This window comes from Oryzias melastigma, linkage group LG21 (genome assembly GCF_002922805.2).
Source record: "Oryzias melastigma strain HK-1 linkage group LG21, ASM292280v2, whole genome shotgun sequence".
NCBI lineage: Eukaryota > Metazoa > Chordata > Actinopteri > Beloniformes > Adrianichthyidae > Oryzias > Oryzias melastigma.
The window spans coordinates 3782538-3798835 of record NC_050532.1 but is presented as its reverse complement, the minus strand read 5'-3'; the positions used below and the strand labels follow the sequence as shown (position 1 = coordinate 3798835).

Below are 16298 nucleotides of genomic sequence, written 5' to 3'. Positions count from 1 at the left end.
AGAGTATAGATCCACTTTGATGGAAAATGTGTTTTAATGTGTTCTTGTGACATTTTTCTCTCAAAATGAAGGACATATATTTAGAAATTTAAGCTTAAAATTGCATTTCTTCATTGTGTGATTGCTTAGTAAGCATTCACACTAAAGTCATTCTTCCGCTCCTTTCCGTACGTTTTTCAGCACGTAAAAACTCAGTCACACTTTCAGCGATTTGTGCATCAAAACGTTCAGCTCGTTCAGGACATTACTGCGTGTATTTTTGGTCTTCATAAACTTTATAGTTTTTCAAATATTGAACAAAATATTCCCCATAGGAAATGAATGAGAAAGTCTTCAGATTTCAACATTTTAATTACATTAGCAACAAGCCTTTAAATATATTTGTGAGCTATGTTTTATTCTTTTTTAGTCATTTTCAAAAAAATTACTTCATATTTTAGCAACATGCTAATGCGTTTGGCTAATTTACCACCTATGGAGGTTTTTATAGGCTAATTTAGAGTTTTGCTAATATTTTAGCAGCAGGCTTACATTTTGACTGATTTAGTTTGTTGAGTAATTTTAGGCTATTTTGGAGTTTAGCTAGTACTTAAGCAACGAGCTAGCTTTTTTGGCTAACTTGGCATCTTTTAATGTTTTTTGGGCTAATTTGGAGATTGGCTCATATTTAATGAACACGCTAGATATTTCTTGTAAAATTGGCATATATTGGAGATTTATAAGCAATTTTACTACAAATTTTTTTTAAATTACATCAACTTCAGTGCTCTTTCATAATTCTTTAACGAAATTTCAAGTCCTTTTAGGAAATGTAACATTTTGCAAATAGCTTTTGGATTTTAAGAAAATCCCTTCAGAAATTAAAGTAAATAGTTTCTCCATTTTCAGCAAAAAGCTTCAACATCTTAAGCGACTACTTTCAGCAAAAAGCATTCACACTGTCATTATCACAGGTAATGCAACATTTGTAGTTCAAATTGTTGTAAATCAGCACCAGATGGAAAAACAAAGTTTGTAAAAAAAGCATATTTGTTACTTAGAAAATACACACATGCTCTGAGTCTGAGCTCTCAGCAGCATGGAGGAGAGGGGGTGGAGTTGCTTTGCCCCAACAGCCCCGCCCACAACTTGGAGGTGAATTTCTAATATGGTGCAGAAACTGTCCTAGAAAACGACTTTTTTTAGCTCAGAAAATGATCGGAGTGGGACTTTGTTGGGGATTCTCAAACATAAGTCAAAATCTAATTTTTTTGTTCTTTATTACAAATAGGGCTGCCATGATTGGTCAACTAATCAATGAATAATCGACTATTAAAATCGTTGACGGTTAATTTAATAGTCGATTAGTCGTTACTTTATATTATTACGTGGAGTCAGAGTGTAGTAAAGTTGAAAATTATGTCATTCTGCTAGCTTTTTGGACTATTTTGGCATTTATTAAGGTTTTTTAAGCTAATTTTTCACCAACATGTTAGCTATTTTTACTTTTTTGTTTTTTAAGGCTATTTTGGAGTTTAGCTAATATTTCAGCTGCATGCTAGCTGTTTTGGCTAATTTAAGCCTTTTTTCAGTTTTTTAGGCTAATTTGGAATTGAACTAATTTTTCTGCTGGCTATAATCTTCAACGTTTTCAGCTATCAACTTAAACGTTTTTGAGCTATCAATTTCAGCATCTTCAGCGGCCAAATTCAGCTTACAGCATTCACACTAGCATTGTCACAGGTAAAGCTATATATCTATTTTTAGTTAGTCTAAAGCTAATGATGGTTAAGATGTGTGATTTAAATCCAGTTTGCCCATGACCCGATTAGTAGACTAGTCGGAAAAAAAATAATCGGTGATTAGTCGACTATTAAAATAATTGTTTTTGGCAGCACTAATTACAAATAAAACGCCACAACTGTAAAACTTATTTTCTTTTATTACAAACACATGTAAACATTAAAAAGGGAAAACAATTCCTTTATTTGGATTTGGGGCTGAAGAAGGACGACATCGGCTTCATGCCGCTCTTGTCCACTTTGGCCAGAGTTTTCTGGGCAGCTGTCATCTTTTTTGGAGGCTTGAAAAATACAAATAAAACAATTATTAAAATATAATGAGTTGGTTTGGGTCAGTGATGAAATTCATGTTTATTAATAACACAGGAAGATTTTAAAAACACTTAAAGAAAGCAGTAAGCAGGCTAAACAATCAATGTTTGTCAGATAGGTTGACGTCATTCAAACTGCTCCTCATTCACTCACTTTCCTCGCAAAGTCTGCGCTGTTGAATTTGGTGTAGTCTTCTCCAGCCTCCACCGGTTTGTCTGAAGGTTTCCGTTTCTGCCAAATGAGGAAGTGAGACAAGCTTTTCATGATAAGGAGCGCCGCAGAAACAGGACTGCAGCCCAAAGCACGGCCACGACAAACCACACCAGCAGGCAGACGGGGATTGTTCCTCTGAGGCATGCGGCAATGTTAGAGCAGCATGCAGAGCAAAACATGCAACACTCGTTCATACCTTAGCTGGAGGCTCCGCCTCCTTTGGGCTTGTGAGCTCAGGTAACCTGAGGTGTAAAAACAAACATGTTCAGCATTAAAAGACATTAGTTACTAACAGTGATGTTTTGTGTGTTTCTTTTACCCCAAGTGATTCAGGAGGGCTTTGCTCAGCTCTTCACTTATGTACTCTGATATCAGGCCGTGAGCGTAGCGTAGATAGTCCTCTGTACCAAAAGAATACAAAATGAATAATCCTTCATTTTTATCAACTTTTTTGCTGAGAGATTTAAAAAGCATCAAACAGATGGAGGTTTTTATTTCACATGATTTAAAAAGTTTATACTGCCATCTACTGGTGAAAATCCACAAAGATTGTAAAGGAGATCTAAAGTGGAGGTACCTTCTCGCTCTTCAGACTCTGACTTGACTCTGATATACGTTGTGGATTTTACTCCTTCTCCCACAGAGATGTTTTTCTTCTTCAGAGCTGCTGCCGTTCTCTCCACCTTCAACAGAAGAGTTTCAAAAACAGAAAAAGGCGGCACATTTTCCACTCACATTTCCACTCATATAGGTTGCTGTGTTTGAGTTATTACCTTTCTCTTTAACCAGTTCATGGTCTTCTCCTGGCTGTAACGATGAAACTTTTGGCCACCCACCTCTGAAATGACAAAAAACAACATTTTATGAGGCATAAACTTAAATCACAACGACAAACAAACGTTACCTTTCTCTTCTGCGATGTGGAGTAAGGAGCATGTGCAGCTGAGAAGCCTGGAGCAAGTGGGGAACTCTTCATCTTTAACGACTTGATCCACAGGCTGGAACTTCCCCTGAGGATTTAGAAGAAAGGATTCAATCATTTGTTGGTGTCTGCCTGCAGCACAGCAGCACAGAGATGAGACCAGAGCAGCTGAAAATACATAGAATCCATCTAAGAACCGTCCCAATTCCACTAAAGCTAAGTAAAGGTTGAAAAGTCTTTAAATCTCTTGAGCCGATATTTATTTACAGAAGAACATAGACAATTAAAAGGAAAATTAGCTCATTTTGAATCTACAGATTTCAACAGTTCTCTCGCAATAGTAACAGTCCATGTTCAGAAACAAAGAACAAAATACCATGATGCATGATTAATATAAGTGCGATATATACAAAGATATGCAAGTTGGAATAGTGCAATAAATAATACAGAATATTTACTATGAGATGATGCATGTATTACCGTTCAAGTGTTTGTAGTCACCTTGAACACACGTTTTATTTAAAACTACACCAACAATTCTCTGTAAGGGAAGGTTCTAGACACAGGAGAGCAATTTTCCTGATGATGGAGTTCATTTACAAAGGAAAAATAAGATTAAAATGGTATTTCTGAGTATTTCTTTATTCAAATTGTTGAGAATCAGGACAGACAAAAAAATCCTGTTGGAAAAAAGTTTTTAGCAGTGACGTTCATGGGCCACATGCTCCCTGCTTTGAAAAAGACTATTTGTAATATAGAAAAGACGCTCTTCGCTTTGGTTTGCTCTACAATGGGAAGGGGAAAGGGGGCGGGGTGGCTCCACATCAACATACTTTTTTCTCCTCTTTATCAAAGGACATTTGAATGAACTTCCTCTCTTTACTGCTTTATAACAGTCTGTTGTAGATCAATTTTGGCCCAAAAGACAACAGTGACTCTGGACTACATTCAAATATGGCTTCCATTTTCCCTTATAGTACTTTAGTGGAATAGAGATCAAACTGTTTTACATTTATTGCATTTTTAACCATTTTTTTGCCTTGCAGAGCAACCTTAAACACTTGAAGCAGGGAGGCTATTTTCAATTTTCTTCTTTGTAGGATACAGATGTGAAATGACTTAGATAAAATTTCTAGATTTTTTTTGTGTGTGTTTTTTGCTATTAAAAATTTGGGTCAAGTGATTTAAAAGTCCTGTAGGTTTTTTCGATTAAAATTTAAAAAAGCAGAAAAATCTGAATTTGCTTTTTTTGTCACCAAGATGTTTGTTTTTTGTAATAAAGAAATGACTTCAAACTAAATCTATGGGAATCCTTTTTTATCAATAATAGTCTAAACATATTTAAAGTATAATACACTTTATCAAATACATAAAAGAAGAAAAAAAAGAAAATATAAAACATATCTTGCAGAACTTTTTTTCTGCAATATTACAAATATTAACAACACTTCTCTATTTCTCACAGTTTAGTAGTATTTATTTTAATCTGATAAGCTGATAATAATGAAGGTCAAAATGTTTAGCCTGCTAATAACTATGAAACATTTTTTCCTGACTCATGAAAGCGTTATCACAGATCAAAACATTCATGACTGCAGCAACAACCTCGATGGATTCTGGAATCTTGTCTTTTCTTCACAAAAAATATTGAGTTGGTCAAAACCAAAGTAATCAAAAATATTATTATTTTTTTTTTTTGCATTGGAGTCAAAAAAAAAGAACAGAAAAAAACTTATAACTGGACAACAGAAGGAAGAACACAGCAGACAGTATTTCTTCATGAAGCTTCAGTTGTTCAGTCGTTGGAGATCTGCTGTGAGGAGTCGAGTTATTGAGGGGGCAGGTGGATAAAGACCCACTCCAATGAAAAGTGTGTTTTGGGGTTTTTAACGTGTTCTTGTGCCATTTTTCTGTTGATGGGAGTACATGTAGAAAATGAAGCTAAAAATAGCATAATCTCCATTTAAAGACTACCGGGAATGCTTCTAGAATAGATCAAAAGATGATCAGAGTGGGACATAAAGTATTCCAGTATTTGCTAAAACATGCTTTAGATCTCCCAGAAGTCTGTTGTGATGAGTCTAATGGCTCATTTGTTGGGGAAGCACTGCAGAGCATGTGATAAAATGGAGAAGGCTGGTTCTGTTCTGGAGCTGATTGTTCAAAGGATGCATCATAAGGTGAAAACTCCCTCCTCTTCATATCAGTCACTAGAAACAGAGGATCTTCAATCAGAGGCTTCTTCAGCTTATTTCAATTGATCCTTTTTCATCCCACCTGACTGATCATGACTCTGAAAACTGCTACTAAAATTAGTTACAGGAACTTCTATTTCCCTCTTTGGAAACCATAAAGTATCTTTGAGTTGAATTTGATTGCCAGACATTTCTGATGGTTCTTGTGTCTGCAGCTCGCTGGTTTCTCAGGCGATGAGTTCACACATTCCCGTGTGTAACCAATAATGGGACTTTACCTCATCAATTCTTGGTAAGAAATTTAACTGGCGCTACCATGCGAATATTCACAAAGATGAGGGTGAGTTCCTAAAATGGTCAGATTAGATCAGGAGTCTGCAACCTGCAGCTCCAGATCCACATGTGTCTCTTATCTCTCCATGGTGGCTCCTTGGCCAAACATAAAATAATGCACGGAGCTGCTGACCCAGACATGTCAACCGTCTGAGTCAGCAGCTCCCTGGTAATGGCTGCTTAACAAAACTACCTAAAGAAAACAAATAAACAAAGCCTGCAAACTAAAATAACAAAACCCAGCAGGGTAAGACAGCTGAGGACAAAAAGGGGAAAAAATAACAAAAAAATAAATAAAAGAAAAATAAAATAGCATTTTTTTAAAGTAAGGATTACTTCATTAGCATTTATTTCATTTTAATTAGTTTAATTCATAAATTGATGACTGATGTGGACATAGATGATAAATTATGTAGATTTTTTTTACATCTCTGTTGATCTGAAGACGTCTGGTTTGCTCAATTCTACCTCCAGAATGAACAGATTTTATATGCTAAACAAAATTTTGGTAAATAGTTTGATTTTTTATGAGTTCAAATTATCTTGTGATGCACAACATAGGTTACTAGCTGCCCAGAGCTGCACTGAGATGTTTGGCACAGAGCGTCTTTTATTTTGAAAATAAGTTATTTGAGCTTCTGTCAAGTGTTAAAAAAAAAAAGAAAAGAAAAGAAAATCATATTTTGAGAGATGTTAGGTTCTTTTTATATTTGTTCCAAACAACAGACATAATTTATATTATTAAAAAACAGAAGGTCGTGAATACAAAACCAAATTTCTTAAAGGCTAAAGTAAAACTATGCGGCTCCTTCTAGGGTTTGATGAGTAGAAATTGAGCCCAAATGGCTCTTTTACTGTTAAAGGTTGCAGACCCCTGGATTAGACCAAACTGGAGCCGTTGGAGCACACAGCTGCTTTTGGACAGGAGAAGAGGCCTTCACCTTAAACACAGTTCCCACAGTGATGCTGCGGGGCTGTTTGGCTGTTTCAGGCACAGAGGACCTTGTTTGGGGTTCATAAGATCAAGAACAAAGGAGAAGCACGCCGCTGTTTTGAGGAATCACGTGAAGAAATCTCCTGACAATCTGACTTAAGGTCACAGCAGAGTTTTCCAGTAAGACACTGACACAAAACAGTTCTATAAATTGGTCCAAAATGTTTTGAAGGACAGCGTTATCAAGTTCCTGGAGAGAACTTCCAGGAGCAGAATCGGAGGAGGGAGCTCAAGGTTGGTGCTCGGAAACCAAACAGTCTGGACACACTTGAACTGTTTCCCATGGAATTAAATCCACTGTTCTTTAAATGGTTAAGATCTTAACCTCAAAAATCACTCATATTTCTAAGCTCACCTGTTACGTGTTAAATCTACTGTCTGTCATTTGTTACAAAAGACTTATTTTAATAAAAAACCTAAATATAAGGTCAGTGCTACAGTGAAGTTATGATAACTGTCTTTAAAGAAAATGTTATAGGTGAGGAGTTGGAAAAGTGTTTGACTGCTTCTTACCTCTCTGCCGGATTTCATCAAATACGGTAAAATCAGAAAAAGAGGATCCATCGGTGTCACAAAGACAAGCCGCCCATCTGTGGGATGCAAAAAAAAAAACATATGTGTTGAAAAAGCAAAATAAAGTTAAGAAAATAGAGGAAAGAAAAACACTTCTCTTAATTGAAGCAATTCGTTCAATTCAAATGAGTTTATTTTAGTGGTTGGATATTTGTAATTTGAGTACTCAGCTTATCCAATCAAGACATTTTGATCATAAAAAATATCTATACAAACTGACAGTCTTTACATGCTCACCAAATTTCAAAATAAAAGAGCTTCAAGTCAAAATACCCTATTTCTAGATGTTGGATCAAGTATAAGGTATTAAAGACCAACTGATTGAAATTGTTTTTGCTGTTTTATATATGTTCTTGTGGCATTTCTCTCATAATGGAGGACATATATAAAGATAATTAAGCTCAGAATTGCATTTATCAGTATTTCTTTATTCAGATTGTTGGGAATCAGGAGCAGGCGAAAAAAATCCAGTTTGAAAAAGTGTCTATTTGTGATTCACAAGATTTGCACCACTTCAAATCTGCAAAGCTGCAACTGTAGGTCCTGAACCTGCACTAGTATTGGGTCGAGACAGTCCAGTGTGAATACCATGGGCTTGACGCAGGTTGAAGAATGAGCTTTGAATGTGCATCACATGCACGATGTGAACGCAACATCACGTTGAGCACTGGTGTCCAAATCCAGGCCTCGAGGGCTGGTGTCCTACATGTTTTCTAAACAACCTGCTATTGTAGCTTCTTGTTAGCTAAACACACCTGATCAAATCAGAAGCAGATAAAGCAGAATTTCTGGGAAACCAGCAGGAGGCCGGCCCTCGAGGACTGGATTTGGACACCCTTGACGCTGAGGGTATGAGGGGCTGTAAGCTAACAGGAGAGCATGGAAACTTGGAGGCATATTTCTAATGAACTCCTGCATCTTTGCACAAACTATGTCCCAGAAAACAACACTTTTTAAATAATTATGGCTAAAAACTGCATATTTACAACTAAAAGACAAGTGGGAACGCTTTTACAGTAGATCAAAAGATGATCGAAGTGAGACTTTAAGGTAAAAAAGTTAAGTTAAAGCTAATGTTGTTTTCTCTTGTGGCTTAGTTTATTTTTTTTTTGTTCTGCAAGAGGAGCAGACTTGATATATTTACTATCAGATGCTCAAACACATGTTACCTTTTGTTGGGAACTGTAACCCTTGTGCTTTCCTAGATCTGGACCCCACAAGCCAGTGCACTGAACTTTTTTTTTTCAAAGATTTTTGATTTTCACAGGTAGACATATGATCCTTTCCACCTTTGTCATGGGAGGCATCACACATCAATATAAGAGTGGGGTCATCTGGGCCCTTTAAGAGAGCACGAGGGTTAACACAGCATCAGCTGACCAAAGTACTGCAAACAATCAAATAAATAAAAAGATGAAAATTACAAAAACATAAAATCAACACAAAAATGAATCAAAGATAAAGTTGAAATAAAGAGAAACTTTAATTCCTAATCTCCACCAGCTGATGGATAGACGGTGATAACAGCTTTCAAAGCTGGCAGCAACTTTAAATATTTTGTGCTCCTCTTTGTAGATTCTCATTCATCAAAGTTAATCTAATTAAAGTAGTAGGTAAAAAAACTGTCAATTGAAGTGGGTTCATCTTTTATCATTGGCTCTATAGACTGCAGTACACCTCCAGCTGAAGGACACAAACCATTCATTTGATGACAGTGAAGTCCATATCTCAATCAGTGTTTTGAGTAAAATGTAAAAGAGGCATTTTTAACCTTCCTCCAACTAAAATAATCAAACTATCCTTTTTACACAGCAGTCTCTTAGATAAGAACGTATGCATTTAAACGTAGTGATTGTTTATAATGAATCTATCACATCTGAGGTAAAGTAGTAGAGATGTTAGGTACACTACGAAAGCTTGAAGGTTGCAGCAACATTTGGCCACAAGATGTCAGTCTAACAACAGTGACAACATGAACTTTGTGGGAAAAGTACATCTGTCACGGAATCTGCAAGTTGGACCAATGAAAAAAGATAGAAACACTTCAACTGTGACAAACAGAATATAAAAAAGAATCCAGGAAATCACATCGACTGTGAAAATGATTTTTTATATATAAAATAAACATTTATCTCAAAGACCTGTTACTTCTTTGAGAAACTCTTCTTTCCTGTGTTAATGTCACATGTTTAAACTGGTTATCTATTAAAAAAAAGACATCTGTCCACAAATTACAACCTCTGTACCATGACAAACACCAAAGAGCTGTCAAAGGACACCAGGTACAAGATTGGACTTGATGAGAAGAGATCAACTGTTGGAAAAAATGATTAGAAAATGAAAGGAATAGATCGCTGAAAAATCTCTCTCCACCTGGAGCCCTATGAAGGATCTCACCTGGTGGAATTAATTAATCTAGAGAACAGTGAGGAAACAGCCCAGAACTACACATGGAACTGGTAAATTACCTAAAGGAAGCTGGGATCACAGTAACAAAGTTTACTATAGTGACACGCAATGTTGTGTGTCTAATGTCTAAGTTCAGGTCCACTTAAAGTTCACCAGAGACAATCTGAGTGATCCAGAGGACTGGCAGAATGTAAGTGGAACACCATACCCACTGTGGAGCATGGAGGTAGAAGCATCATGGTTTGAGACTGTTTTTTTTGCAAACGGGACTGAAGAGCTAATCCGTATTAAGTAAAAGATGAATTAAGTCATGATATGAGAGAGTTTGGGTAAAAAAGAAAAAAAAAAAGTGACATTATTGTAGATGAAACGTCTCTGGATCTTCCAGCATGACAATCATCCAAAACGCATCATCCAGGCAACATAAGAGTGACTATGTGAAACGCATTTTAAAGTTCTGGAGTTATCTAGCCAGTTTCTGGACCTCAGTCCAACGGATAATCTATGGAGGGAGTTGAAAGTCTGTGTTGCCTCACAAAAGCCACACAGCTCTTGAGAAGATCTGCATGAAGGAGTGGACCAAACCAACAGCTACAATGTGAGAAAACCTGCTAGACCTTTGATATGCCATCAGGGTAGCATTACAAATACTTATTTTCTGCACCATACGACAAATAAATTATTCTAAAATCAAACAATATATCATCATTTCCTGGATTCTTTATTTTAAATTCAGCCTCTCACAGTTGAAGTGTATCTATAATGAACATTACAGACCAAATTCTTCTTTTTAAGTGAAACAATTTTCAATATTAGTGACTGATGAATACTTTTTAGCCTGACTGTGAGGCAGTCTTCACACCGACAAGAAGGTTCTATTACCTTTATTCCTATCCAGATCACAGTGGTGGGGAAATGACACCCACCTCTCTGTATAGTGTCCCCAACAAACCAGGAGTGAAAGTCCTCTTCAAATGCTTTGACCTCATACAACCGCTCATCACCACTCCCCAGCAAATACAGAGAAGCTTCATCTGCAGAGGCAAAAAAAAGGAAGTGTTACTTTCACATCAGCCAAAACGAATGATTTTTTTAGACATTTCTTGTTGTATTTGTGTATATTTTGAAAATATTGAAAACAGGTCAGACTCACAAACTGTTTTTCAACATTGATAACTGAAAGCTTTGATTATTGTCTAAAAAAAAGTGGTAAATTGTATGACATGGTGAACAAGAAATATTTAAGTTTAGAGCAAAAACATACTGAGGTTCAAATATGTAAAGAGGATTTACTCTTTAAGAAAATAGACATTCATCTGTTTAAAATGCTATATTAACACATAGCCTGTATGATATTTTTGACATATATAAAGCTTCTGAAAATGGTGAGGCAAAAAACTTGGATATGAGTTTAAGGAACTAGCAATGCTCTTTCCCAACGATAAAAGATTTTTTTTTAATTGTGATAGTTGGCTTGTTGACATGAGCCAACTATCTTGTTGACTATATGTTAGAAAGACTGTACTGTGAAAGCAAGGATTAATCCGTTATAAATAACTATGCATTCAGTGCACATTATTGATTGACTGATTGATTAGTTTTCCCTTATTTGCAAACACAAAAAAAGCTAAAAGTTAAATAACTGAAACAGAAAGATTGCTAAAAAAAGGAGTGGATAGAAAAAAAATCTTATCAATAACTTCCACCAATCTTACTATATTTCATGCATATATTTACATACTAAACATAGAATCATTATTCACAGAAACACAAAAGAATTAAAGAAAAAACAATGTTTCAATGTCATAATTCTCCATAAATTCTCCCATTCAGGTGCATTCACACTGAATGTGATTCACGCGGCAACTTCAATGTTGCGATATGAGCAACGGGCGCGGCGCAAAAGTCTGCCAGCGGCTTGATTTGATTTGTTTTTGTAGAACTCTTCACAATAAATAAACCTTTATTCTTTAACATCGTATGTGTCTTCCATTCATTCTAACTGAGATATCCACAGACAGAGCTGGTAGCTCCTCAGCTCATCAGGAACACACTTTTTGACAGGCGGCGAGCAAAAAATTCGGGAAAGAGGGGCGGGGCACATGAATTTGTGACGCAAAAAAACGTTCAGTGTGAATGCACCTTTAGGCTTCTCATTTTTTGATTGATAAGCTCCCATTTGTATTTATTTATTATTTTATTTTTTTACTTATATTGATACTTTCCTCCATGTTACTGCATGGACTCTGGGTAAAAAATATTATTCCTCTGGTTTATCCAACTGAATATATATATATATATATATATATATATATATATATTGTTTTTGAATAATTGTCAGTTAATGCCAAATCTGAGCAGAGAGATAAAACTTGTTTTATTTGAGTTTAAATCAGGATTGAAATGTACTTTTAACATTCTGAAGTTTTAAGTTTAGAATACATATAACAGTGAATGTCTGCATGTACTGCAGTAGAGCTGTATGCTGGTTAATGTTATAAAACAAACAAAAAAATGAATAATAAATCCAGAGAAAAACGACATTAGTATGAGTGTCTTTCAAAAAAAAAAAAAAAAAACCTGTGGAGGGGTTCCTCAGTCTCAGGAAAGCCGGGTCACTGCCATGCTTGTTTGTGTCTGTGACAGAGTCTGTCAATAAAGAAAAAAAACTTTTTAAAACTTTATTGAACATCACAATAATAAGTCAATTCATTCTGCCAGGTTTAGCATCACAATAACAGAAGTTTTCTTGCGAACAACCCTCCAATAACATGTAGACATGCATGAATTCAGCTCAGCTCGACAGAATAAACATTAGAATTCATCATAACGTAATACTTTCAAAGTTAGAGAGAAAAACTAGCATCATTATTAGCAGTGCTTTGCCTCTTCATACCTGGAGCGATAACAACCCAACCGCTACTCTCTGTGTTTGGCGTTCGCTTCTTTTTAGTAGTCATGTTTTTTAAGTGAAATAAGCGAAGTCACTATATGCTGCTTCGTCTTGAACCCAGGTCCTCACGGTGTGATGTCGTACGGCCAACAACGGCCTACAAAACCACGTTTAGCTGCTTGTTTTCCCCTAACAACTTGCGCGAGCTCAGAAAAGGCGCGTGTCTGTCTGTTAGTCCATTTCCGTCATTCGATTCAGAAACATCGATTACAGCCATTAAGATAATAACTAATCAGTTTGACACCCTTTCAAAAAAAATTAATGAGTCTGAAAATGTTGATAAATATTTTGAGTTAAATTTACTTTCAAGTCAAAGGGGGGAAATTTTGCTTTAGATTCTGAAAGTACACCCTTTTATTCCCAGAGAATGGTACAGTCCGGGTTGACTTATCCGCAGCCTGCAGATTTCAGTTACTGCCGCTAGAGGTCACTAAAGGGCTTTAAAAATATAATGTGGAGCTCTTTGGTCACAGTTTTTACCTTTCCCTCACATTTATTCGTTTTTAGCTCCCCTTTTCAGTGGTTGTGCTTTCAGGTGCACGTTGTTTTGGTGGCCAGTTGCCCTTTGGCACACGAGCATGTAACAGATTGAGGAATCCGTCTGTGCTTTAATGAAAGGAGGGGCATCTCCTGCTCTCTTTGAGGCTGTGACTGTGTCCCAGTTGGTTTTCAGTGACTCACTTTTTTTTCTACCTACAGAACTGTTTACTTGAATGCTCAAGCAGAGATGTGTAGGATGCATGTGTGTAAAAGTGTGTGCATCGGTTCTCTTTTATTTATTTATTTTTTGTATTGCAAGAAAAGCTGCTCTTTCCAAAAACCCATTTGCCCAACGTTAAGCAGCAAATGTTGTTTGAACACGGCTTCAGTTGGATTCATGTTGCAGTAGTCTGTGGCAAAGAAAGAGTGGGTGAGATATTGTCTGTGAAACGCTTGTTTTATGGGTCCCGGGAGTATTATCCACAAGAGTCCACACAGCTAAACAGAATATTCCATGAAAGCCTTTCTTTCATGTTGGACTGCTGGGGGGAACGTCTGTGTTTCTGACTGCCAGAATGAACAACAACCGTCTTTCTGATACACTGGGCCACAGACAACTCCAGACAGCCAAGTGCACTGTCACCAACAAACACACTACAACAAAGTGGATCTGAATGTGTTGCTTTATCCGAAACTTAAATCCTTATTCACCATCGGTGACACATTTAATGATTAAAAAAAAGGCTACTGCTTGCAAAGCAACCCTCAAGCTGTTCTTTCCCTCCCCATATGTTTTGCTATTTTTAAAATTACAGGGGATTCCAAAAAAAAAACCTCTCCGGAGAGAGTTGGTGTAGTGGTTTAGTCTATTACTGTGTTTTTATTTATGGGTTCCAGTGCAAAGTGACTTTTGATTTCTTCCTTAATGAGTCAGCCTGGAGCTTCTGTGTTTCTCCATGTGGATTACATTTTATTTTTTTTAATCTGATTTGGGGATCCACTAAGAGAAATTAAAGGAACTTCTAAATAAAATGTTTTTCAAATCAATAAGCGAGACGCTTTTTCTGCATAAAAACTATCTCAGTTGGGTTTTTTAATGGTTTATGTGCCACATTTTTATTCCAGAACATTTTAGCTCTCAAGGACGTCATGCCAGCAGTGATGCCTGCATGACAGGCACAGAAAAAAAAAAAAACAGATGTGGGGAGACTTTCCCACTGCAGCAGAAGCCTTTGAGTCATCATCTGGGATTCCCTTCCTCTCACTTCCAAATATGGGTGGGATTGTGAGAGAGCGCATGGAAGAATGTGGAAGGCAGAGGAACCCCCTCGTGATGTCAGAGCCCAGGAACTGTGAGCCTCCTTCTGCCTGGAAATTTGCGTGAAGGAATGTTGGGAATTCGAGAATGAAATGCAATTCACTCGTGTGCATCTGTGTAATGACAGTGTAAAACATTCCCCCTCCTGCAGAGTGTTTCACCAGTCATCTCACTGGGGAGATATTCCTTCCCGTAAAGCCTGATTCCTCTTTCCCAGACCCCCTGCACTAACCGGTGACTCCTTATTACCATCACTGTGTTCTCTGTGTGAGGCCTCTGGATGAATGTGGTGTTTTCCCTCTCCCTGGGCGACTGCTGGGATGACCTAACGGTTCAGGGCTCGATGCTCTCAGGAGGAAGATGTGTGTCCTGTTAAGACAGCTTTTTTAAACGTGTCGTTCACATTGAACAGACGTCGAAGAAAGTCCCTTTTGATGAGGACATGTCTGCTAGCTTATGAATCGAGTTTCAAAAACTGCTTTTTTTTCCCCCTCAGAGAATATTTGTTCAAATCAGGACTTGCAGTCAAACAGAGAACTCAACAATAAATGTTTGACTTTTCCACACTTGCATATATTTGAATGATATTATAATATCTGAAGAAGTTCAGAGTATTCCGATGAAAATGTGAGTTTTTAACGTGTTATTGTAGCATTTTAGTATTTGTTTATTCATATTGTTTTGTTTTGACTTTGAGAAAGCTTGTAGCAGTGATGTAGAAGCTTCAATCGACAGGCCACAAGCTCCCTGCTCTGCTCCATTCTGATGCGTCCACTTGCTGACAAATAGATCCATGAACGTCTTTGTTTTCCTCGTCTGATCTAGAATCTGGATCAAAACTGTACAGCTGGACAGCTCCAATGCTGCTCTACATTTTTGTTGCATCAGTAATGTTTGGTTAGGGGCTGTAAGCCAGCGGGAGAACGTGCAAAGGGATGATGGGAAATGAGGTCAGGCTTACTCCATGCCAACAATCCAGAACACTCAGTGGTCCAAACAGAACCCTTTACTCTCAGTTTGCAAACTTTTTTTTTTCAGGTCTGCAGGTCCGATTATTATATATCAGTCCTGCTTTGTGTTTTCACTGCACATTAAACGTTTTTAGAGTTCTGCTTATCCTACTGTTGATGTGTTTAGTGCTCAAAAATTACACTTCTGAGTAAACACTTGATAAATTTAAACATTTCAGACAATAACAATGAAGGAAATTTTCCTCTCAGGCCTGTTTTTGTTCAAAAGCTGCATATTGTCAACAAATTTACCTGGTAAGACATTGTGAAAACTAGTGATCAAACACAAAACAAACGTCTGATTAATCTAATATATTTTTTAATCAGGCTTAATTAAAAATATATGTTTCTAAATGTACAGTTTTCAGTGTAAATTTAATTTGTGATTATTCACAGATAATAAGTGGTCGGCAAATACTGCAACTAAAAAAATTTAATATCGATTAATTTTTTCCCTGGTTTGCGATTAATTAGTTAATTTTTTTAAATCGATTCCTGGCCCTAAAATAAACATAACCAGATGTAATAAGTAAGAGCAAAACAGAGTAAAACAGCCAGACAACAAAACACAGAGCAAAGAAAACAGAATGATTTCAGTAGTTTTTGCTAAAAAGCACACTTTTCTTTTTTATTTCCAGGCTTAGTTTGTTTTGTTCGACAGCATGTTCATATCTGCATAATTTTAATAAGATATATTTTATGGAGATTAAATGCTTGTGGGTTATTTAGAAGTGTAATATTTCATAAAAAATGACGTAAAAGTAAAGAAATGAAAGTGTTATTTCTTTTAGCATTTAGTTTATTT

At 36.6% G+C, this 16298-nt stretch overlaps 1 protein-coding gene across 1 annotated transcript; it reads right to left on the bottom strand.

Annotated features, from left to right (window-relative positions):
- Nucleotides 1-1903: 1903 nt before the first annotated feature.
- Nucleotides 1904-13013, bottom strand: rnaseh2b (ribonuclease H2, subunit B). Its single transcript, XM_024287239.2, has 11 exons — nucleotides 12629-13013; nucleotides 12313-12381; nucleotides 10659-10766; nucleotides 7264-7340; nucleotides 3211-3316; nucleotides 3080-3144; nucleotides 2884-2989; nucleotides 2626-2707; nucleotides 2503-2548; nucleotides 2247-2324; nucleotides 1904-2062 (listed from the first exon to the last, which is right to left on the bottom strand). The coding sequence occupies exons 1-11, from the start codon at nucleotides 12690-12692 to the stop codon at nucleotides 1964-1966; spliced, it is 900 nt and encodes a 299-aa protein (XP_024143007.1). The 5' UTR covers nucleotides 12693-13013; the 3' UTR covers nucleotides 1904-1963.
- Between the last annotated feature and the right edge of the window lie 3285 nt (nucleotides 13014-16298).